Genomic DNA, 25,083 nt, shown 5'->3' with positions numbered 1-25,083 from the left:
CACACTGAAATCAGGATATAAATTGAACTCAGAGGCATTCTAAATTTGTATTGGTCTATCTCTGTAGTCTCCTCTTGCAGATGTAGTTTTGTGAGAAGCCCAGATTTCCCCTTGGACTTACGGACCTTACTTCATTCCAACTCCAGCCCAAACATACGCTTGAAATCAAACTGTGAGTGGCCTGTGCAACTCAGTGCTCAGAGAGCGTATGACTCTTGTTTTCTCTGCTCCTCATGGTTACCCCACAGATAGTTTACGATGACTCAGAAGCCTGCTTTATCAGGTTGCTGGATATTGTCTAAGGATCGTTTAACTAACAATTCTTTTTTATGTGTGAATAAAGCCCAGATCTGTTACTGTTTTTTAAGACTGAAGATTTGTTTCTTTTCAGTTTTCTTTTTCTGCTGCTAAGAATTGAATTGTGGGACAAAGCTGTTTAAAGGTATTGTTTTCCTCATCTACTCCTTTGCCTTTGATCAGTAGCTTTCTTTTTATGTAAAGAAAATATCCTAATTTAAACTATCTCCTTGCACACATTAAATTTTCACCCAGTATTAAATGAACGACTTAAATGAATATAAAAGCATTCTTTTCTGTTTAGCATATATATTTGGTATCAATTTTGAGTACTTATAAAATTAATTTTACAGTAATTATTCTATTTTGTATGTACATTATTAAGTTCTTTAACTAGAAATAATGATGAGAAAACAGGCAGCAATCACTACACTGTTTATTTGTACTGGGCTGGTCTCTCCTTTATATCTTAATGTCTAAAATAAGTTACAGGTTTGTTTTTGACTGTTTATGGTATACAAGAACAGTACTAGTGAAAAGTTTCCTGGATTTAATTTCTGAAGTCGACAGTTTTTAGTGAAATACTAAACACTTACTTATGTATGAAAAATACTTGATAAATATATGATTTATATATGATAAATACGTAATGATTTAAACTTGTGAATAAAGGGATAAAGTCACTCTTCCGTTTTGCAAATCTAATGTATAGAAACACCTGCATGCGTTTAGGGGAATGTATTTATATCTTTGGGAAGCAGCATATTGTGTGGTTTAAAAACAGAAGCTCTGAAGTCAGATTGCCTGGGTTCAAATCTTCACCTTGGGGAAGTTTACTGTCCACCTTGGGCAGGTGACGTGTCTGAGTGTCGCTGTGTTTCATCTGTATGGTGGGATCTGAACAGGGCATATGATAGTAGTAATAGAGCTAGTTAGTGAGGTGCTTCTGCCATCCCTGCCCCCAGGGGTTGTGCGTTGCAGTATTATTGATATCAGCAAAAGAAAAAAAATTTAGAAACAACTCTGACATTGTAACACTGGGAAAAGGGATAAATTAATTCTAATAAACCTGTACAGTAAGATCTGTGAAGCCATTTAAAAGAACAAGAGAGAGTTAACGTGTTTTGTCAAGAAAAGAGTTCCATAACATATTAAGTGAATAATGCAAGCCTGGTACATGACATCAGTGATTATGCATGTGTGTTACAGAATGTACACGAGAAAAAAAAACCCAGAACACATCACAAAACTGAAGTTGTTCAGTTTTTCCCTTGGGGATTAGGTTACAAGAAACTTTTGCTTTTCCATTATGTATTTCTATAATTTTAAACATTTTTTAACTTCAAATAAAGTATAAAAATGAATATATTTATGAACAAAAAGTTTAAGGAACAGAAGGCACTGGATTAATAACATGTTATTCACATATTCTGTTTATAAGCATATTAATTGAAAATAGTACGTACTACATGATTTTAAGCTCATTTATAGAAATTTCAAAGAATCAAAAGGCAGGCTATTCATTCTTCCAGTAAGTGTCTAGTGAGCAGTTACTCTGCTGCTAGCCTGTGAGTTAAAAGGTAAGTGGCTGGTTATTGTCTGGAGGACAGACATGTAAAGAAGTAAGTACAGTTCAGTCTGTTAAATGTTAATACAGAGTAGAAGAGGAAATTAATAGTTTTATGTGGGGTAATCAGGGAAGACTGAACTGAAGAGGTGACATCTGAGCTTTCTCTTGTAAGATGAATAAGAGTTTATAAGGGGTGGCGCAGAAGGATGTCTGTGGTAACAGGAATGGTACATGCAAGGAGACAGCATGATTTTGTGAAAACTTGGAGGGTGGAGTGAGGATTGGGTGTGTGAAGAAGACTTACTGAGAAATGAGTCCAGCTGGCATTTTCCCTTTGTTGGTAGAGAGCAAGGGAAATGTTTTTAAAGGCAGAGTGACACATAAACGTTGAGTAGGTGGTATTTTAAGAACACCCTGGTGGCTGTTTGATAGTAGACACTGGAATGAGGAGAGGAGAGGAGAAGTCAGGCATCAAGGAAGAAAGCTCGATAGTGGTTAAGAAAAAGAGCTGGAAACTCTTGACGGTTGAATTCCTAAGACAGACTACAACAGATCAGCCAGAGTGAATGTAAGTGGAGCCTGCAGTGTGGAGTGAGGGGGAGCGGGAAGTGAAGGTTCGTTTGTCTCCAGGATACTGCTCTCGGTTCTGACTCAGACAGCCAGGGTAGACAGTGATCCTGTGTGCTTTTGGTTTTTGGGGGGGGTTTTTTGTTGTTTTTTTTTTTAAAGACAGGGAGTCCCTTTAATCAGGCAGGTTTGGACGCTATCATGAGGTCTGTTGGGGTCATTGGGTTGAGGCTCCCAGTGGCATCCGGTGACTTCTGTTGACTTGTTCATCATCATGATGTCTTAGGAGCTTAGAATTTTGGTCACTTGTTTTTCAGAAGCATTTTATCATTGAGCCGTCTTCACAGTCAAAAGTAGTAACAGACCCTTCCTTCGTACTCAGTTTTGGTGGTTTTATCTTCCCAGTGGGAAAATAGAGCCCAAAGTGGCAGTGAAGGCTGCAGAGAAAACTGGTTTGATTTATCTGTGTTAAACAAGTTTGCTTCTGATTTACCTGTTACTCAACATGGGATCCTTACAGCAGATTCCCAGCCCTGGACATGGCTGGCGTTGTGTACAGAATTCCACATCCAGGACTGGAGGAGGGAGGGCCTCGCCCCTGTGGCCTCGCTAAGAGTACAGAACACTCTAGTTTCACATGCCTGCGTCCCCTGACAGGGTTTTGGCCCCGTCAGAGCAGATCTTTGGTAGCAGTACAGCAGCAAATTGGCCTGTTCCTGACACGCATGAAAGAGGCCTAGAACTAGGGCGTTGGGTCCGCTGGGCCTGTGTGAGGGGTGTGTTTGACCAGAGGTACTTACCAGCACCGCTCTTGAGGCTGGCTTGGACTGCCAGTGCAGAAAGAAGGAACGCATTCCATTTTCTGCACAGGAAGCGTACCTTGTCTCTGGTCTTGGATGCGGGAGATGAATACACAGAAGTGTAGTTATGAGGGAAATGGCTCAGGAGTCGGGCTGCTGGATTTGAGTGTCATTTTTGGCGCTAGCTTTGTGATGTTGAGACTGCACCACCGTGTGCCTCAGTTTCCTCATTAGAATGGAGATAGTAGTGCTGCTTGGGTGTCACTGGTTGCTGGAAGGGTTAGATGAGTTAATGTATGTAATGCGCTTCGCACAGTGACTGGTGCACCATAGGCAGTCGCTTCATGTTGGTCCGCAGATGGAAAGTTTTAGGCATTTACTTGGACTCTCCCGTTTACCTTTGCCTCTCCTGACTCCTGGTAGGAATAGGAAGTGGAAGGGGAATGGAGAAATAAGGAGATGAGGAGAAAATATGCTTGAACTTAGTCGTTTATTTTGGGCCTCTCTTCATTGCTGTTACCTCTCAAAGGCAGCTCTCTAGCTTCCATACCCTCATGAAGATGGAATAATCTTCTTATGCTTACTGTGTTCTGTAGTCCTAGCCCCAAGGATTGTTTCCTCACACTGTGGCTCTTTTTTTTTTTTTTCCAAACTGAAGTATAGTCCATTACAACGTGTCCGTTTCTGGTGTACAGCACGGTGTCCCAATCATACATATGTACGTACGTATATTCGTTTTCATATTCTTTTTCATTAAAGGTAATATTACAAGATACTGAATACAATTCCCTGTGCTTATACAGAAGAAATTTGTCTGTGTGTGTGTGTGTTTAAACACTGTAGCTTTGAAGTTGTATCTTTTCTTTTTCTTCCTGAGAAATTTACCTTCCAGCAGTTGTGGTACTTACCCTGTCCCCTTCCCAAGTCTCTGACAAACTTAAACTTCCAGCCACAATCCCCACCTCCTAGGAACTTCTGGGCTGCTTAAAAATAAGCTTTTTTTTGGACTGTGTTTTCTCTGTGATAGTTTTCTTGGTATGAGCCAATCACATAAATAATGAAAATAAATGGAACTTGGCAGGCTTAGCGAAACTGTGCTTTATATTAAGCAGAATGTTGTGATACTGTGGGCGCTCTGAGAGCGCTTGCGTACAGCCCTTGTTGAAGACCCTCAGAGTCCCTAGGAAGGCACTGTCACAGAGCTGACTGGCCTGGGGGTGTCACCCGAGCCGCTGCATGTCATGTCTTGTGCTGACAGTAATAGTACTTATTTGGGTCATGACTTCCAGAGGATATTTTTGAAAATCTGTCCCTTTTTTCATCTGTGTCTTTGGGGATGCAGATTTTATTATTGGGTAGATTCTTTTTAGGGTAGAAGAATCAGGTTGTAGATTTACCTTACTTCTCTGAACACGTGCCTAATTCTGTTTTAATGAGTTGGTTTATGTCAGGATGTGTTTTCCTTTTAAATTAGCACTCTTCCCACTTTTTTTTTTAGGTACACCAAATAAAAACCAACTGTAATTTTTTTTTTTTCTGTATTTATAGGTCCTCTTCCTGATGGATGGGAACAAGCAATGACTCAGGATGGAGAAATATACTATATAAACCATAAGAACAAGACCACCTCTTGGCTAGACCCCAGACTTGACCCTCGTTTTGGTAAAGGTTCATCTCAAAACCTTTTTAGATATTTTTGATCACTGTTTTCTGGTGTGCGAATTTGGGAAGGTACATTTAAATTAAATTGCATCGCTTTATAGTTTTAGAAAGTGACTACCCACCCAGCTTTGTCAGCACTATTTTTATACCTGTCACTTTAAACTTGAGAGATTCAGGTCTGAATCGGCTCTTTAGCTTGGACTTCTGCATCGGGTTGGAGGAATGCTGTGATGGCTTACTAACCGGACTTGCTATTCCTTTCACATTTGGGGAAACATGGTGATCTTGTTGGAAATGGTCTTTCTAGCTGCAGTAGTAATCAGGCTGTCATGCTTCATCTAAAACCTGGCTGTCGGCTTTCGTCAGTGACCTGGTATCTGCATGTGCCTGACTTCAGAGAGAATGAGTGCCATCCTGTGCCTGGGTGTTGCAATGTTTTCTGTCCTAAATTTGGGATGGGGGGACCTGGTCACTCAAGAGATAGACCAACGAAAGTACTTTTTCCCTGATCTTCACTTCTGGCCCTCTTTTTTATTTTATTTTTTTTAAGTAAACTTTTTTTCTCTTTATTTTTCATTTAGGAAACAAAAAACAAAGCCATATTTCCCTCCAAATCAAATGACAGAAATTACCATGAGCACAAAGGAGCACTCCCCTCCCCAGTGCGCACATTTTGATGATAGTATACAAGCTCATTAGGGCCTTTTTATCCATATTTTTTTTCGCTGTTTTCCGTTTCTTCAGTTGGGTTTCTGAGATATTTTTCCAAAGCCATGGAAAAATGAATCTAAAAAGGAGCAGACCATTGTGGTTTTAAAGCTTTCGTCTTGGACTGGATGCAGCTAAATGAAAACAATGTGCAGATCGCTGAGTAGGTCAGGCCGAGGGGACAGGGAACCTTTGAAGCTTTACAGGGGTTGACCTAACAACAACTCTGGGGCCCTTACGGGAAAGGGGAATTAACTCCGTGAATGCCATCAAAACACAATCCTGGGGGAAAAAAGGAAAAGAAAAAACTCTGCCCGGAGCTGGTTGGGTAGAATAACTTCCCTGTCAGGCCCATTCTGAGCAGATCTCCTGTGTCTGTATGTATTTATACCTTTTTAAAACCCCAACATTCGGATTTGCCCCAAACTGACTGACTGGTCAGCTTCATGAACTGATTGAACGCCTATTCAAGTCAAGTCAGAGGTGGATTCAGGGCACAGACTGTCATTTTGACAGATACCCGGTTTGGTTTAAATGCTAGCCTTTGAGCTTCAAGACCTTTTTGGGTGCATTTAATAATTTGCAACTTCAGATTCTATTTGATATTTGAATAAGCCCTTGAGGTTGAAACAGGAAACCAAGTAAGGTAGAGAATTTAATAAATGCTGCCATTTGTATGGACTAGAACAGTAACAGCCATGTTTCCTTAAATCATCTTTGATGAAATGAATTCAGCTTGTCTATGTTTTGGGAAATTTTCTTAAATGGTACTGTGGGTTTTTCCCCCCTCTACTTAAGGTTATGAAAAATGACGATTAACTCTTAGCTAACTGTAAAAATCGGGAATTGGAACAAAGCTTTTTTTAAAAAAAAGAAAAAATATTTTTAATTAATAAAAAGTGAAATAAAGCAACTTGGCAGTGAGCTTAAGTAGATCCATGAATTACACACACAACTTGGTCTTTTGTTTTAAATGGGAGAGAGTATCAAAAAAGAAGAATTTTCCTTCCTATCTTGAACACGTATGTACACACGAGCACACAATTAGGTATGCCAAAAAAAAGGTTTCATAAAACACTCTTACTGCTTTTAGCTTCCCTTTTTGGGCCCACTGTGTATGTGTATTCCAGACAGGCTTGACAACATGCCAAAGCTTTTTATTTTGTGGCCCGACTTTTAATCTGTTCCAGACCTTTTCAGTCAGAGAGCTCAAGTGTAACTGAAGGGGAGCAGGAAAGGGAAAAAAAGCTTGGGTTCCTCTGATGCAGAGTGACAGCAAATAGAGACGGGCTGTTAGCTGCTGAACTAGACGGAATTTTCCTTGAAATCTCAAGTTCTATGGTGTATTGCATTTTATCTGCCAAAAAAATATAAACTATCCCCTTTCTGACCCTTTGAGCCATGCAAACACCAACAAATGAGAGGTTATTGCTTTCATGGTTGTGCAGTTTGCTTTCCTATATTCCCCAAATCTAAATTAAGGTATTTACCTATTCTTACGTAAGTCAAATTGAACTATGTTTTTGACATTTTAGAGTGGAAGATACATCTCACCTCTGTCTAAGCTTACCTTTATCACTCGCCTTCTTCCAACACTAGCCTCTTTTATATTTCTGTTCTTTATCAGAGGCTTTAGAGTAATTATATTTAGAATACTTTATCAGTCCTTCACATCCCACCTGGAGTTATACATTGTTCATACAAATTCAAGAAATTAAATAGTAATTTGTTGTGCATTGATTCTTTTTAATCTGATTTTCTTGTTCTTTAACACTTAAAAACTATATGCCTTTAAAAATGTTTTTAATTGAAATATAGTTGATATACCAGTATTAGTTTCTGGTGTACAACATAGTGATTCAGTGTTTTTATAGGTTATACTCCATTTAAAGTTATTACAAAGTAATGACTACAGTTCCCTGCGCTGTACAATATATCCTTACTGCTCATTTATTTTATACACAGTAGTTTGTATCTCTTAATTCTATAGTCCTATCTTGCCCCTCCCTAATAACTATATATCTTTGACATTTATATTTTAGAGCATTGATTAGTAATTTGTAACAAACCATGAAGTGACATCCAGTGGCAATAAGAATTAGCTGATATTTAATGGCTTTGAAAAAAGAAGAGCTTTTGTTTGTTTTTAAGGAATCATATTATGAATATTTTTACCCTGTGTTAAAGAAGTTGATGCTTGAGTATTATGCAGGTCATTAAATTTTTCCTTGTATGTTGTAGAATTTTTGTTTTACATAATATAGTCAGATGAACATTTTCCAATAAAAGCCCTAATGAAAACACACACTTGCTATTAAGTTCCAAAGACAAAAGTTGTTCAGCACATCTTTCTTAGCAAAGTGAAATATTTTGAGTCAATGATTAGAGGTTTGTTAAATTTTTTAACTGTTTAGACATTCATTAGCCTTTTCCCTTAAAGGTCCAATATTCTGATAGCTGTTATATTTTGCTTTTGATGAAAAGGCACCCAACACCAACTAAATACCTAAGTCTGTTCTGTTAGAGGCAGGAAAAACCACTAACGGCTGTGGAAACTAGATCTGTAATTCTAGTTAGTGGAGTCTTGGGCAGACAGAATACCACCATCTAGTCACTTGAATTTTGTTGGAGCAGGTCGCTTGATGTCCATGCATTAAAAACAAGAGGCTGTTTGTTCTTTGTTTTCCTTACCCTCTTTTGAATCTTCTCTGGTGATCTTAAAATGTCACTGGTTGTGAACTACATTATTAACTACTTAGGGTGGGGAGGAAAAGATGTTTCAGTGTGTCTGAGGTAAAAAGAGCCGTTGCTAACTAAAAATTCCTAGCAGATAAACCTCATGAAATTTGGCCCTGAAAAGGAATTTGTAATTCCTCTAATCAGCATTTCTCAAAGGAGGAGGAAGGACGTGCTTGGGCACTGAAGACTATTCAGCACCCCTGGCTCTTGTCTCCTAAATGCCATGGTGCTATCCAGTCCTTGTGACTCCCCAAACCACCAGCATATGTTTTAAAAAATGCTGAGAGAGGTAAGGAATAGTGCTCCAAGTTTGAGTTCCTCTGGGATCTAGGGAAATTATGATTTACCCAAGATTGTAGATTAAGTGACAGAACTAGAATATGAACTTGATCTTTCGACACCTAGAATTTTAAAGAAATATAGATTACATGCAGTTAATTTTCAGAAATACACCTAATTCATCAATACTAACACATGGAAATTCGGAGGGAAGATGACAGTGGTTAATCCCCCATTTACTTACATGCTGTATTGTAACTCATCTTAAGGAAATTACCCAAAGGTAGTGAGTATCCAGTTACAGGAGAGAAACGTAGTATCTCTGGAGCAGACAGTGAAGCCACCCAGATGGAGTATCACGCCTCAGATCTACCTTATCCTTAAGAGATTGCCTTCCAACCTCAGCTTTGACCTTGACTAGTTTAACGTGTTACAAGGCAGTCTGTCCTATGTAAAGAAGGTTCTAATAACCAGAAATTGTGACCCTTTATTATCCAGAAATTTACTTCCCTTCAAACTTGTGAACACCGTTCTAATCCCAGAGTGTTCTCTTTCAGCTGTGATTTCTCCAGTTTTTTTCATGCATTTCGAGTTCTGGATTTTTTTTCCCCATCTCTGGAAACCTTTCATTTTACTAGTACCTCTTTAAATGTGATACTCAGCATGGTTTTTAAATACACCTTATCCAGTGAGGAAAATAGTTACAACATTGTTCTGACCTGGCATTTTATATGCCCTCCAAAAGTCCATTTTTTGGATGTACAGTAGAAGTTAGCTGGCATCCTCTTGTCTACGTAGTAGTTACGTAATAATACTGAGCTGAAGCGAATTAAATTGTGATGCAGATTTACCAACTCAGTTGGGAATCCAGAGCCCCAAGTTCTTCTGGTATCACAGTGTAACCAGCTTGTTCAGAAAGGTACCTGACTTCTTTTGACTTAATTGAACTCATCTGGAAACTGTGACTAGATTATGCTGGAGGCTTTTTAAGACTATTTCCAGTCCTTTATTAATTTAATACAATATGCTAGGTTATGAATTCTTCAGTGACTGCTTTGGACCCGTGCTTAAGGTTACTTCTAAACAGCTTTATGGATTTGAGTGCGCTGAAGTTTCAGTGGTACTTTTGAACTATTTATTGCACCATTAAAGTTTAGCTTTGGTCCTCTGGACACAGCTGGGAATTACCTTTGAAGAGGAGATAGGGAAATCTTTCAACCTTTAATCTAAAGATAAGCCTTATCACATGGTAAGTGTGCTCAGGCAGACAGAGCTGATGGGGGATGGGCAGTGCTGGGTGGAACAGCTAAGTTTTGTCCACATTCAGACTCTTAGAAGCATGTAGGAGTTTAAACATGCTTATGTTAGCAGGGTTCGGCTTTACTGCCTTAAAGATGGTACATTTTGGTATGCTTTCTTTTTAAAATTTAGAACTCCCCTAAAGTTGCCATGATAGAAAGCCTGCTGTAAGCTGATTTGAAGTACAATGCCAGGCCACATGCTTAGTGCAACCCAATTTAAAACATACTGTTAGAGATTGTTTCTATAATTGTTGCCCTTACTACATTTTTTTTTTTTTACTTAGAAAAACACTTCCTGAAATAAGTATTTTAATGCGTAAGATTATAGAATATCAAAATTAGTTCCACACTTGAGGTTTTTTGTTTTGTTTTGGGGTTGTTTTGTTTTTGTTTTTTGGGGTTTGTTTGTTTTGGGGTTTGTTTCTTGGGGTTTTTTGTTTTGTTTTGTTTTTTGTTTTTTAAATCTGTTACATTCAGGAGGATGATGTCAAAAAAGCTTATCGGTCATGGTAAGCAGTCTCTCCTACGCGCCAAGGGTGAATAGACATGTTAGTGAAGTTAAATTAGTATATAGTTGCTACTTGATGGTTCAGTGATACAAATAATGGTACAGTAAAGAAATATTTTTCCTTGTTTACCTAAGAAGTTTTTCATATAGAATTTTTAAACTTAAAGCTTAAGATCACCAAAGATCACTGAATGATCATTTAAATTAATAATTTATTTGTGTTACTAAAGCCCCTCACCTCAAACACACACAAAAAATTTGTTTTTAAGAAAAGACTATGTATCAAGTTATATTTGTATCAACTCTGAATTAACATCAGGTATCTTATAAAATGTGCTGCAGAAGAGGCGTTTGGTGATGCCACTTTTTCTGCCAACCCAGAGATACAGAGACAAGAAACAGAAAAAGAGATTATAGACTTCCCAAGGGAAAAGTCAAATAGATTTCTGCTGAAATAAATCAGAATGGTTTGGAAGGGGAGTGGTTCATAGTCCTTGTTTTGTTTTAGAGTCATTTTGTTCTGCTACCCTTGTTGCTGAGGTCATTTCAGAACTCATCCTGGACTTGTTTCAACTTGGAGATCCTCCTGTGCATTACTAAGAGCCTCCCACTAACTAGGGGTAGAGAGTATTTCAGTTATTTATTTACTCATTCAACAAATATTTGAGTGCCAGTTACGTACCAGGCAATGTGCTGGCCATCAGGGAGGGGGGCTTTGCAGGGTAAATAAATCATTACAAATAAATCATTACAAAATATGTTAAGTATACTGAAGGATAATAAACAACGTGCTATGAAAGGGAATAATGTGGGGCCGTCAGAGGAGGCTTTTTTGAAGAGGGACATTAAAAGATAAGAAGCAGCTAGTCAAGATCTAGACCATATAAAAGGACCAATTTTTGTGCTTATCAGTCAGAACTCAGGTGTTCATCTTCTCTAAATTATAAATTCCCCTTGGGAAAGAGCATTAATAGTAATAAGTTACATGTAATTAGGAGGAAAACTATTATTAGCGAGACTGATTACTCATTAATCTAACATGAATTCATGATGGCAGGTAGATTTTAAAATATAATTTCCCTTCTCTTTAGACCAATAGTTTAATTATGTGAACTTTCTCTCCAAACTAGACTTTCAACTTTATTTTCATAGTAGAGGGGAAAAAACACAGTTATATCCCGGAGACAGAAAGAGCTGAAAGCTGGTGAGAATCCTTTCTCCCTTCTCCTCCTCACTTCATTTAGCAATCCCTGTGTCCTGCCCCAGACTACTTAATGAGGTGATGAGGAGAAAATGTTCTGTTGAATGTTTTTTAAGCTCCGTCCTTTTATTGCTTGAAAAATACCATTATAATGAATTTTCATACCAGGCTTTTGATAGATGGTTGAAGAAGACGATATCAAATTGACCTAAATAAAGATGTTTGTTATTGATACTTTTGAACAATTCAAAGATACAAATAATTTAACCTAGTTTTGGGGCCCTAGACGTTGATGCTTGGGAAGGAAGAGAGGTACAAAGTGTGGGAGGGAGCAGCTACTTTGCCTGGGACAAGACCTGGGGTAGAGTTTTAGAGGAGGTGAATTGCTACCACATCTTACAAAACAAAACCACAATGAGTTGCCACTTTATTCTCAGAAGGATGGCTAAAATCAAAGACAAGCTTTTTAGACAAGTGCTGACCAGAATGTAGAGCAGTTGGAACCCTCATATATTGCTGATGGGTTTATGAAATGATGTAGCCACGTTAGAAAACAGCGTGGCAGTTCTTCAGAAAGTTAAACATAGGGTTATCATTGACCCAGCAATTCAGTTCCGTTCTCAGATACATATGCCCCCTTCAGAAGGGAAACCATGTGTGTCCACACCGAACACTGCACGCTTGGATGTTTGTAGCCCCATGGTTCATAATAGCCAAAAAGTGCAAATAGCACAGATATCCATCAGTTGATGAACAGACTAACAAAAGTGGTACACTCATGCAATGGGATGTTGTTTGGCAATAAAAAGGAATAAAATATTGATACATACTGTAACGTGGATGCATCTTGAAAACATGCTCAGTGAAACAAGCCAGTCACAAAGGCTGCATGTTGTTGATTCCTTTGTATGACATGTTCAGAATAGGCAAGTCCGTAGAGACAAAAAGGAGATGAATGTTTAGCAGGGATGAGAGGAGGGGCAACAGGAAGTACGCGGCTTACCTAGGACGTGGGGTTTCTTTCAGGGATGATGAAAATGTTCTGAAATTAGATAGTGATGATGGTTACACAATTCTATGAACACGTTAAAACTACTGTAAAAAGGGTGACATGTCTCAGTATAACAATTTTTTTAAATACATACTTTTATTGAAGTGTAGTCAGTTTACAATGTTGTGTCAGTTTCTGGTGGCCAGCATAATGCTTCAGTCATACGTGAACACATATATTCGTTTTCTTATTCCCAGGATAACTTAAAAAAAAATCATTCCTGGGCGTGGCATCATCATTTAGGTATTGCCTTAATTAAATGTTGGGAAACATCTTTTGTATATTGATAATAATGTATGTTCAGTCTTTAGAAAGACTGACAGATGACCTATTAGTTTGTATTTTTAGAAAAGCATTCATTTCTTTTAATAAGCCTTTTATTTTATAGTCTTGAGTACCCTTGTAGGTATGGGGAAAATCCTAAAATTTGTTTCTAAATGTTACGAACAAACTAATACAGTCATGCTAATATGTAAACGTGTAGTATCTGAAACTTGATAAAATATTAAAGCAGTGTTTTTTTGTGTTGTGGGAGATTCGATGTAAATTAATGTCTTGAAAGTTCAAAAGTTGTTTCTGATTTTAAATTTATGCTTAATGAAGTTACTAGGATTGAATTTATTATCTCAAAGTCTACAACTGATTACCAGATCTGCAGTACTTTGTAACATTCCAAGGTTGAACTTACAAATTATATAAATCTAAATATTGTCTGAAAGTTTGAAAATTCAGATGTTTAGAGTGAAATTTGGAAAGAACCCATGGTGATGACCTCCTTTCTTTTTAAGAAGGTCATCTCTTACTTTTCAGTAATTGCTGAGTGAATGGTTCGCCACCATAAAGCTGTCAGGACTGATTTGTTAAGAACTTGAAACAGTTGCTTTTTCATGGTCCAAGCAGCAGGCTCTGAATTTCAAAATGAAGCATATTTTCTTTTTAATTCTGTCATATTTTAGGGATTCATTTTCGTCTTACCTTCTAGAAATTTTGCTAAAACTGGAAACATTTGGGGTTTTGGTAGTTGCTCACAGGGAGGAAGAAGCTGGTAATGCTGTTCTTTCCTTCTCTAGCTGCCCTGCCCCCTGCCCCCAGGAAACAAAGCCTGCTTTGTTTCTTGCCTGCTTGTGAGGTCTCTGCTGCACCCCATGTGGGTGCACTGCTCTGTGCTCTGTTGAAATGCTTGAGATACTCAGAAGGTAAAGAAAGGGATGCCTCTGAAGAGAATAAATCCCGGCTTCAGTAGATAAACAGGGTTGTTTGAATTGGTCGTTTAAGAGAGCTCTTTATACGAAAATGTGTAGCCCTGCTTGTATCCATAGGTACCAGCAGCATTTAGGTAAACACAACCAAAAGTGCTTACCATTATTAGCCAGAGAGACTGTTTCTATTGCATATTTTGTACAAACTTATGTTTAATTCTCCAAAGTTGTTCCTGCTTCATCCTTTGATACCCCGTTCTTCTATATCTGTGGTTTTGAATAGTTTGATAACCTTAGGTTTGAAAAAGACCTTACCAACAAATTCAGTATGCCCTCAGCAGTGGTCACTGTCGTTAATAGCTACTGCTAACAGTATCTGATTCTGGGAAACTGGTGGGAAGCAGAGGATGTTTACCTGTTTCTTTACATGCAGTATTGTTACTGCCTGTTAATTTTCACAAAGAATATATATATATATATATATATATATATATATATATATATATATATGCTGTATTTCTTAGTTAAAAATCCAGTGTGGAAAGCTCAAAAGCTTTTCCTGATGTTTCTTTATAGATGAAATATTTAACAGTGTACAGTTCTAGAATTTGTTTTGAAATCAGTCATGTTTTATAATTTCAACACTCTTCAACTTACTAATGGGTTACTTCCTAGAAGTTTTTTAAAAATTAATTTATTTAGTTGCTTGGAACCAGAAACATTTTTCCTCCCAATAGTTGTTTGCATTGGGTCTCAGTTTATGAGGTTTACCCTATGTGGTAGATACTCAGTTCAGTCCCTCAATTCATATTTAACTCGTATTATTGAACCTGACATAGCACAACATATAACAGCATCTCTGTGGGGAAATAAATGGGTTGCGTGTCCTATGGGAGTGATAGGAACATATTCACCAAAAGGAAAGAATCCCTAAGGAGACTGAGCTAAGGCTCAAACTCCACCACCTACTTTTTTTCCATTTAGATCTTATAGGAAAGACAAATATGTCTGTATGTTTGTGAATCATAGAATACTTAGAGAAATAATGAGTGGCATGGTAAAGTGCAAGGACGGGGTGGGCAGGTATGGGAATGCACGTCAAGATGATCGTCTGTAAGAGTGGTAACCTTCATGTTTAGAAAGAACTATTCGGAAAAGGGAGGAGACTGACATTTTTGGAGCATCTGTTGTGTCCCAGGGCTACACCAGACACTATACACACATTACTTACAATCCCACAGTGATCCAAAAGGGCAGTGTTAATACCCCAGGCGTTAGTTCAGGAAACCAAGGATTGGATGAATTGCTGAACTGGTGTGCCCAACTCTAAGCATAGTCTGTTTGACTCTAAAGGCCCTGTTTTTTGTATCTTACTGTGATGCCGATCAATTGTGCATCTAGTAACGTTGTGATGAATAGTTAAACCGTAATTATGAAAGTTTTAGCCATTTATTTTTTGTAGAGATCTTTCATAAATAAGTATGGTGGGGGTTTTTTTGTTTGTTTTTTGTCGGTTGGTTGTTTTATTTTAGCCATGTTTAAGAGGTTGATAAGCCTTTGAACAATATGGAACAGCGTGTCATGTTTTTATGACATCCTTTCTCTGTTCTACCAGACAAAACATTAAAAAGAGATAGCCAAAAAGACATAACTGGGGTCATAAATTAAAAAAAAATGTATCTGTGGGTCAGAAAATAAAACCACAGAAAGCAGTGATCAAGGGCAGGGCTAGAGGCCAGTCAGCTCTTGAGAATATCAGGAACTCAAAGTGTTAAGAACAAAGAAAGAGATATATGAAACAGACACAGCGGACGTGCAGCCGACTGGCCCTGGCCGGGTACAAAAGCAAGCACTGACCACATGGCAAGTCACAGATTTCAAGAATCAGCGTACAGACCACATTCTTTAACCATAGTGCAACGAAGTTAGGTCCCAATAATAAAAAGTTAGCTTCAAAAAAATATGGCTTACCCTACCAGCTATTAAAACATAAAGGTTGTAATTAAAACTGTAGTACCTAGTATAAGAGTAGTTAGATTAATGAACAGAATAGAAAACCTAAAACAAAATAACAAAATATGGAAATTTAGTCCATGATAAAGATGATCGGTCGAAGGATACACTTCACAGACTAATGGATAGTCATGAAGAAAAATGAAATTAGGTACATTCATGCCCTACAACAGGATAAATTCCAAATGAATTGAATCAAATTGCCAAATAAGTATATAAAGTGGAACCATATAGTTTTTGAATTTAAAAAAATTGATGAATTTCTCTGTCACCTGGGAGTGAGGAAGACAGCTCAAATTTCAAAAAGAAATTGATAAATTTAACTACTTAAAATATAAGCTCTTATATGGAAGAAAAAAAATAAATTGAAAATACAGATGATAAACTGAGGGAGATTATTTGTAACTTATAATGGCAAAGATTTTCTGTTCCTAGTATATAAAGATTGTCTAAAATAGAGAAAGTAAAGATTAGTAACCCTACAAGAAAAGATGTAAACACAATTCACATAAAAATGTAAATGGCCCTTTAAAATAACAGAAATTGATCAAATTCTTGTAATAAGACATAACAAAGTAAAATCACACTAGGAAGACATTTCTCATCTTTCAGACTGGTAAAAATCCAAAAATTTGGCAAGGCTGTGGGGGAAAAAAGACACTTCTACATACTGGTAGGGATACAAAAAAGTACACCTATGTGTGTGGAGGGGAAGGAGGGATTTGGCAATATTAGTTATGTTTTCAGCTCTTGCATTTAAGATTCTACCCCAAAGATACAGTGGAAAATAATATAAAATAGTGTATGCGTGAGAGTATTCTATCTGGCACTCTTTAGTAATAGTGAAACCTAATAGGAAATTGGTTGAGTGAAATGCTTTTTTTAAAAGAAAAATGGGAAAACCTCTGTATATACTGCTTCAGAGTGATCTCAAGGATATGTTAGTAGTAGAAAAAAGGCAAAGTGAAGTAGAAGAAAGTATTTTAAAAGTGTGCTATCATATATGAAAGAAGTATGCTATTCTATATCTGTGTGTTTGCTTAGATTTTTTTTAAAATAGAGTTTAAAAAGACTGCTAAGAGTTACGTTATCAGTTGGCGGTGGGGGGTTGTTGGTTGGTAAGTAGAGCAGTTGTGTAAAATTCAAAAGCAAAATGTCATAAATGAACCTGTATATTGAGTTGGTGGCCAAATCACACAGAGAATAATTATTTCAGGTGACTTTTAACTGTAGTGATTTGATTGGATACGCCTAATGAAATATCTTAAGGGCGAAAAATGACAAAGAAATCAAACCCTTTTGTAATCATTTTGTTGATCATAACTTTAATAATCATGTTATTTTGAAGTAATTGCATATGTACAGAAGGCTAATACAATATGCTGTTGGAACCAAGTTTTTCAGCATAAGACAGAAAATAGTTATCAAATAATCTAAGTAAAAACCCTGAATGATACATATTGAGATGATTTCTGCTATATTATTTGCTTGAAAGAAATTGAGGAGAAAATTGATGAGAATAGATGTAAAACAAAATTGGCTCTGTGTTGATCATTGGGAGCTGGATGATGACCACATGCGGTTCATAATCTGTACCTTTTTGTACTTCTCTTTATGTTTATGGAAATTATTTTTAAAATTGTAAACCTATGTTTGCGAGCATAAAAGCGTACTCCTAAATAACTCCCGGGTTAAATGAACATCACAACGGAAATTATGAGCGTTTAGACTACGACAACCATGAATGATGCGTACTATTTCAAAACGTAAGACATGTAGGAAAAACAATACTTAAAGGTAAGTTTATTGACTTAAATGCTCCAAGAAAAGATTTAAACTAAATAAGTTCAATTCAAGAAGTTAGAAAAAGAAATACAGAAAAGCTAGAGGGAAGAAGTAAGAATAAAAATGCCATCACCTTGAATTAATAGTTCCGTAGGTCGATTGGAACTAAAGCATTCTGAGAGAGGGTTGGTCTGTAGTTTTCCTTTCTTCTAGCATCCTTGGTTCTGTATTGTTATGCTGCCTCTTGGAAGAGTTTGTCAGTCTAAGGGGAAATTGGAAGGATTTCTATATTATCTTACATAGTTAAATTTCTGCCTCAGTGAATATTCGGCTGACTTAGAAACAGTTCAGTGTTTTTTCAGCACACATTTTGTGCCAAGACACTAGACTAGGCTGTGAGAATATATTCATGACTAGGACACTGTCCCCACTCATGTGGCACTCGGGTCTGATAGAAGATAGAAATTTGCAAATAAAAAGTCACGGTCTGGTAAGAAACGTCAGTAGGCAAAATTGAAAAATCCCAGGGCAGTACCCCAAAGGAAGGTGACTCTTAATGTACTTGGTGGACTCAGGGAAAGGCTGAGGAGGTTTTGCTCAGTCATCTCCAAGAAGAGTGGGTGTTTACCAGCCAGCCTCTATGGTACAACAGAGAACACATGAAAAATCACCACAAGGACTTCACTGTGGCCGGGAGCCAGTAAGTCACAAGGGCTGTCAGTGTGTGTCATTTCAGATTTTGGTAGCAAGGTTCATGAGAGAGATTGGTCTATAATTTTTCTTTTTTTTAATGTCCTTGTAAGGTATCAGGGTTATGCTGGCCTCAAAAGTGTTGTGACATTTTTTTCTTTGCTGTTCTCTGGAAAGGGTTATATAAGATTGAAATTATTTCTTCCTTGAATGTTTGTGGAGTCATTTGGGCCAGAGGTTTTCTTTGGTCGGTATGTATTCCATGTTTCTAGTAAACGGCGACCTGAAATTTTACCTTAGAAAGTTGAATATGTGTCTGAGAAGGTGATATATCATTCTTACTGACATTTTCACGTACTAAAACTTCCATCTGCTCATGGAGGTGACCACAATCCATAGTCTGATTAATGTTGTCTTAGTGACAGAAATTCACTAGTATAAAAATCCAGTCCATCGCTAGTTGTCAAATGGTATGTTATAGGTTCAGCTGGAAAAATAATAACAACTACGTGGGCTGTATGGGAGCACAGTGGTGTTGAATGAGACTGGTCTGTGCCATTCACATTCTTGTAGGCTTGTTTCTTTCAAGTATGCTTCAGATCAGTTGACTCTACTTGATTTATTAGAGGTATACTTTAGGGTGTCTTAGGGATTAATAATCTTGTTGGGCTTCAGTGCTCAGAATGCTTTGTCTCAGTTGCTTTTAGAGATTTATTTTTAATTAAATATATATTATATTTTATAATAAGCAATGCATTCACATTATTCAAACTTGAAAAGTTAAAAAAAAAAAGTTTCTCTTGAACTCAGTCCCTTAGTAACCCAGTTCCCCCAACTCCAGAGCCAACAGATACTAGTTGCTTCTTGGCTGCCCTTCAGTTGGTATTCTCTGGATATGCATGCAATCATATACTTCCTTTTTTAAAACACTTCTTCTACTCTGCACTGTGCTTTTAGCTTCATTAATTTTAGACTGTCCCATGTCACCACCTATTAGAGCTACTTCTTGCTGCTTTTCTCTTATGGCTGCCTTACATCTTACGTGATAATGACAACGATGAAGCGTATAACCATTATACTGTTGGTGGAATTTCAGGTTATTTTCAGTCCCATTTCAGAAGGGCTATGTTGAATATCCCCAGTTGCTTTTGAACAGCGAAATATCCTTTTCCATTGCTGGTTTTTTAGGATAGATCTTTTGTTTCATTTCAGCCATGAACCAGAGAATCAGTCAGAGTGCTCCAGTGAAACAGCCACCGCCCCTGGCCCCCCAGAGCCCCCAGGGGGGAGTCATGGGTGGTGGCAGCTCCAACCAGCAGCAGCAGATGCGGCTGCAACAGCTGCAGATGGAGAAGGAGAGGCTGCGGCTCAAGCAGCAAGAACTGCTCCGGCAGGTGAGGCCGCAGGTCAGAGACCAGCCTTCCACTTTGGGGTTTTGCTTTCCTACGTGATGTTGGGTGTGTTTCCTTTTGGCATTTATTAGTTACAGAAGAATGTCGTTTTTCTAAAACTTGGAGTGACAGAGAAACATCTTGTCCAGCTCGGTCCTTGTCTCAGTTTCTTGACTGGCCTTTGATCACATGGGCTATAATTTGTGAACCTGTATCACAAAGAGGTGTTACGCAGTCAGGCCAAAGTTGAAGGAAGCGAGGGTGCCTTTCCTCACATACACAGGCGCACCTCGGAGATAATGCAGGTTGGCTCCAGACCCCTGCAATAAAGCAAATCACACAAATTTTTTGGTATCCCAGTGCATATAAAAGCTAGTGCTTACACTGTACTGTAGTCTATTAAGTGTGCTGCAGCATTATGTCTTAAAAAAGAAAACAATGTACATACCTTAATTTAAAAATATTTGGTTGCTAAAAAATGCTAACCATCATCTGAGCCTTCAGTGAGTCATAATCTTTTTGCAGTAGTAACATCAAGGATCACTTATCACAGATCACCATGACACATACAATAATAGTGAAAAAGGTTGAAATATTGTGAGGGTTACCAGAACATGACGCAGAGACAGGAAGCGAGTAAATGCTATTGGAAAACTAGCGTGGAAAGACTTGCTTGATGCACGGCTGCCACAGACCTTCCATTTGTTTTAAAAAAAAGTAATGTCTGCAAAATGCAGTAAAACGAGTTATGCATGTACACGAAATTGGAGATTACTGTATGTCTGAGGGTTTCACTAAGGGGAGAACTCTGGGACATCACTTGGGGAAAAACATCTTTTACTTTAAATGAATTATTATCTAGAGGAATACACCAGTATGGTGGTTCTCAAGTGACAAATATGCTTCAACACTGCTGAGTCTAAGATGTTTTATTTAGAACATAATACAGGCTGTCCCGAGTTTAGAAGATCCCAAAGTGCCTTAAAATTCCGCTTATGGATGTTTTTTCATGTTGGGCGGGGTAAGACCTAACACTGGGGAGCTGGAAACCCTTTGTGACCATTTCTGTCAGTTTTCTTTCAGAAATACTGTTGGTCTTTATGTTCCATGAGAATATATAATCCCTCATCTCAAAATGAATATTTACTCTATCTTATTTCGGAGTGGTGAAGTCAAGATACTGGGGGCGTGGTTTTTATCAATGCAGTGTATTTTAAATTTTTCATATAAATATTTTGGACAATAAAATCATGATGTGATTTTGAAAGTGTACAAAAGGTGAAAGGATAGTAAAAATAAAATCTCCTTTTCCATTTCTCTGGTTCTCTTTTCTGGATGTAAATAGCTACCAGTTTCTTGTATTTTTTTTTTCCAGAGACATTCTCTCTGTTTACCAACATGAAATACATGTGTCTATACTATTTTCCCCCACCTAAATCATAGCATATTAAGTGTAAGCATTAAAAATATCATTCTGGGGGAGGGAATAACTCAGTATTAGAGTGCATTCTTAGCATGCATGAGGTCCTGGGTTCAGTTCCCAGTACCTCCATTAAAAATAAATAAACCTAATTACCACCCCCCATTTAAAAAAAACATAGAAAACAAAAAAACTAAAATAAACTAGTCTACATTTCTGTTGCTAGGATGTAGGCATTTAAACAGGTACTTTTTTTTTTTTTATGAGGGCTGTATTGTAATAGTGTCACTTGAGTGTTAACGGAAAACATATGAACTTGTTACAGTCATTGAGCTCTGATTTGGGAATTTGAAGAACTGGTTCCTAAGTCATGGAATCCCAAAAAGACACACCTCTAAACTGCTCCCAGCCATCTGCCAGCGTAACTCTGGTGTGGCTGGCCCCGAAGGCAGTGAGAGCGTTGATGCTGGCATTTAATACCAAGAAGTGGTCTTGAAAGAAATACTCCTTCATCTGCCATTAAGAAAGCAGAGAACAGAAGCACATTAATACAGTTTACAATATCTCTGACGTTTCACAAATTACTACAAAGGAAAGGTATTTTTCATTTAAATAAAACTTTATCATCAAAACAAGGGAGTAGTACCATCAAGAATAATAATATAGCTAGTAGAAGAAATAAGGCAATTTAAGAATATGTTTTACAAAGCCTGTATTCACTGCTTGCTTTTCGTTTTGTTGTTACTGAGTGCTGGATGGTGTAAGTAAATATAACTTCACATGTGAATTAAAGACTATCAAAACCAAGAAACCTTAGTTAAGAAAAATTAGCAGTCTAGGAATGGGCCACCCATGATTTTGCTGTTGCCCCAGATCAGTTTTCTCCACCCCACCCCCATCCCGGGGCAAAATGCTGCTACTTGTAAAACTCTTCATTCCAAAGAATTTTTCTAAATCTTATTCTCACTCTTACTCTGGGTGATGGATCCTGGACAGTAAACTTCCTTTTAAAGGTAACTTCCTTGTTTCTTCTTCACCGCTTACTGTGTTGTCTTTTCTTTTATTGAAGTGACAGACCTGCTCTATTCTTATACTAATGGTCTATTTTTAAGGTTTTTTTTTTTTTTTCTTCAGTTTTTAAGCAATCAGCATAAATTCAGTATATCTTAAGTCTTTTGGCTTCCTGTGGACTTCTTCCATTGACAGTTTCTTTTATCACTGAAAACATCAAATTGTGTTTTCCGGCTTCATCTAATGCTCAGAAGTAAAGAACCTACCTGACCAATATCAAATTTTATTTGAATCCTGACACCTGCAGTCTTTCTGTCCTGTCCTCAATGCTGTTCAGCCCTTCTGAGGTTTCTGTTTGTTACGTGGTGACTCCGTTGGCTCCTGTCTTCCTCAGCCTGCTGCTTCTGGGGCTAGCTTGGGAACTCTGTGCTATGGTGGTATGTCTGGATACAATTTGTAAGTCAGCCTACGCAGCCAGACTATGTGGCTTACAGTAATTTTTATCCATCTTATTTTTCACTCTTAGGCAATGCGGAATATCAATCCCAGCACAGCAAATTCTCCAAAATGTCAGGTAGGCTCTTGTCTGATGTTTTAGCATTGAAAACAGATATTACATTAGGAAAGAGAAAAACCTGTGCTCCAGGGGCCTGTCCTCACTGAAGATGAGCCCGGAGTAACTCTGAGCTGTCTTTCTGCTGAGATCCTGAAGTTAACATTGCTGTTCCCAGGAAGTTTACACTGTCTGCTCCCTCCCGGCTCCTCCCAGACAGCTTCTTGTACTCATTTGGTTCCGTGGAGGTCTTTTTTTATTCCACATTTGTTATGTATTATGTACATCCTATCAGCCGTGAAGTGTGCCTCATTTTTATTTGCATAGCCTAAAATAGCACTTCCAGTGTTTCACAGGAACTGATCATCTGAACAGTACCAGGTCGCACAGGTCACTCACTTAGGCAGATTGCTTCAGGAGATCTTATTTAGAGTTACAATGACACCACTAGGGAAGGGAAGGCTCTTTCTAGTAGACATTCTAAAGGAAGAGTATCAAAATTGTCAGGAGAGAGAAGGGTCTCCCCGAGTACTCTTCTGGGTTTCTCTGTTGGCTTTTACCAGCGTTTCTCCCTGGTGAACCCCAGGGAGCACTGACTGTGAAGGTGTCTTGTTTAGGTGGAAATCCTGTGGCCGTGTTTTCCGTCTGTAACACAGGCACTTGTCTGACTTGTGGAAAGAATCTCATTCTCGAAGCCAAAGAGATTCTCTGTGTTCAGGGCTCACAGATTGGAAAGCATTAGGAGCTGGCGGATTAGTGCACTTTTCTCAGATGGGCAGAAGCAACCGTGAAGCACCTCATGTTCTTTGTCGCTCTTCTTCACTAGACTAACAAGCGCTTTGTGTTAGGGTCGGCCATGGAAGTGGGAGTTGGCAGAATTCCACTCATTTTGGATACTGTCAGCTTGTCCATTGGACCAGCATGCTGATAAAGGCAGATAGAATCCTTATAGAGACCAGAACCTTTGTGAGAGGAAAACTATTCTTTATCTTTCTCATAAATGCCTCCTTTAACCAAGGGATCAAGTAAAGGAATAACTCCTGAAGGTCGTCTTTGCTAAAGCAGAGCACGGGCATTCGTACAGCGAGGGCCCCTAGTACCGCATTTGACTGGGAAGAGCACCAGAGCTGTGGATCTTTATAGAGCGAAGACATTTTTCCCTTGCTTCTTCTCTGAAAGTATTTCTGAAAGAAGTTTCTTTTATTTGTGATAATGAAGTGGAAGGTAATATAAGAGCACAAATTAACTCAAATGAGATTTGGGATCAAACAAGAAGTTCTCCAAGCTGAAAGTGTTTTGAAATTGTTTCCTTCCCCACCCCAGCTACTGAGATCTTAACCCCTAAATCTGATCAATTAAATACGTCTAAGTCTTTATTTCATACATCAGTGTCAGTGTAAGTAGTTGCTCTCCTTAAAAGCACCAGGAGTTTTTAGATACCTTTTTTAGAAGTAAAGCTTTAGAAAAGGTAAGGCTAATAAATTAAAATTCTATTAAATGTATGTGGTAATAACATTACAGAGTTAATTCCTAAGCCAGAACAGGAAACCTAAAAGAGGTGGGTGTTTTAAAATCTACTTTGCATGTGTGGAAAATGCTGCTTGTGTAAGCCTTAGTCGTCAGTGTGTTTACCTGGCACAGTTGTGGGAATGCGTGAGATTCCAGTGTAGGGTTGAATTTGGAGTTGCTCGAATACATGGGGTCTGGTGGTGTTTGTGTCAAGCACGCATTTGTGTTCTTCTCGTCCTGCGTATTTTTTAGATGATCTTAAGGTAGGTGTCAGGGAAGATTCCACAAAGAAAGGCCATATCTTAAGTGAAGATGGCTTTAAATATGGTTATCAGGATAATCAAGAAAGCCAGGAAGAACCTCTCAGTATCAAAGAACAGACTAAATAAAAAAATAAAGAACGAGGACTAGATTCATTCAATATTTGAATCCCAGGCACTCCTTTTTTTTTTTTTTTTAACTTTTCTAATAGAATTTGGTACAGATGAGTTAACAGGCAGTGTGAAATTGAGGCTGTTATTTATGATTATATGCCTCAGAGCTGAGGGCTATGGGAAAGTACCAAACTTCAAAATATTTACAAACTACTTATTTCAAAAGCTGTCTTTAAGTACTCCTGAACAAGATTAACAAAACATGTCTATATTGTAGGGTTCTCTGGTCAGGTAAACTAGTGTCAGTATGGGTAAGGTTAATGCAAAATTCTGAAAAATTAAGACAACTTTAATGGCATTAGTATAACTTCTTAAAGAGGGAAACTATTACCTTAATTTGTCAGAGTTTGCAGAACTTTTGGAAAAAACGTGTCCTCGTAGATCTTTAAATTTTT

The 25,083-nt window shown here is 37.9% G+C and overlaps 1 protein-coding gene across 8 annotated transcripts in view; it reads left to right on the top strand.

Annotated features, from left to right (window-relative positions):
• The window catches only part of YAP1 (Yes1 associated transcriptional regulator), a 108,539-nt gene that overhangs the window by 67,085 nt on the left and 16,371 nt on the right, over positions 1 to 25,083 (top strand). The window contains exons 4-6 of one of the 8 annotated variants that reach the window (XM_032488267.1): positions 4,783 to 4,902; positions 19,583 to 19,776; positions 22,719 to 22,766. In XM_032488267.1, the coding sequence (XP_032344158.1) occupies positions 4,783 to 4,902; positions 19,583 to 19,776; positions 22,719 to 22,766 (362 nt within the window). The remainder of the gene's footprint in view (positions 1 to 4,782; positions 4,903 to 19,582; positions 19,777 to 22,718; positions 22,767 to 25,083) is intronic. The other 7 variants (XM_032488269.1, XM_032488270.1, XM_032488268.1 and 4 more) reach the window with 7 other exon arrangements.

Source organism: Camelus ferus, chromosome 10 (genome assembly GCF_009834535.1).
Source record: "Camelus ferus isolate YT-003-E chromosome 10, BCGSAC_Cfer_1.0, whole genome shotgun sequence".
NCBI classification, from domain to species: Eukaryota; Metazoa; Chordata; class Mammalia; order Artiodactyla; family Camelidae; genus Camelus; species Camelus ferus.
Note: the sequence above shows the minus strand (reverse complement) of the source record. Positions and strands in the feature narration are given on the sequence as shown.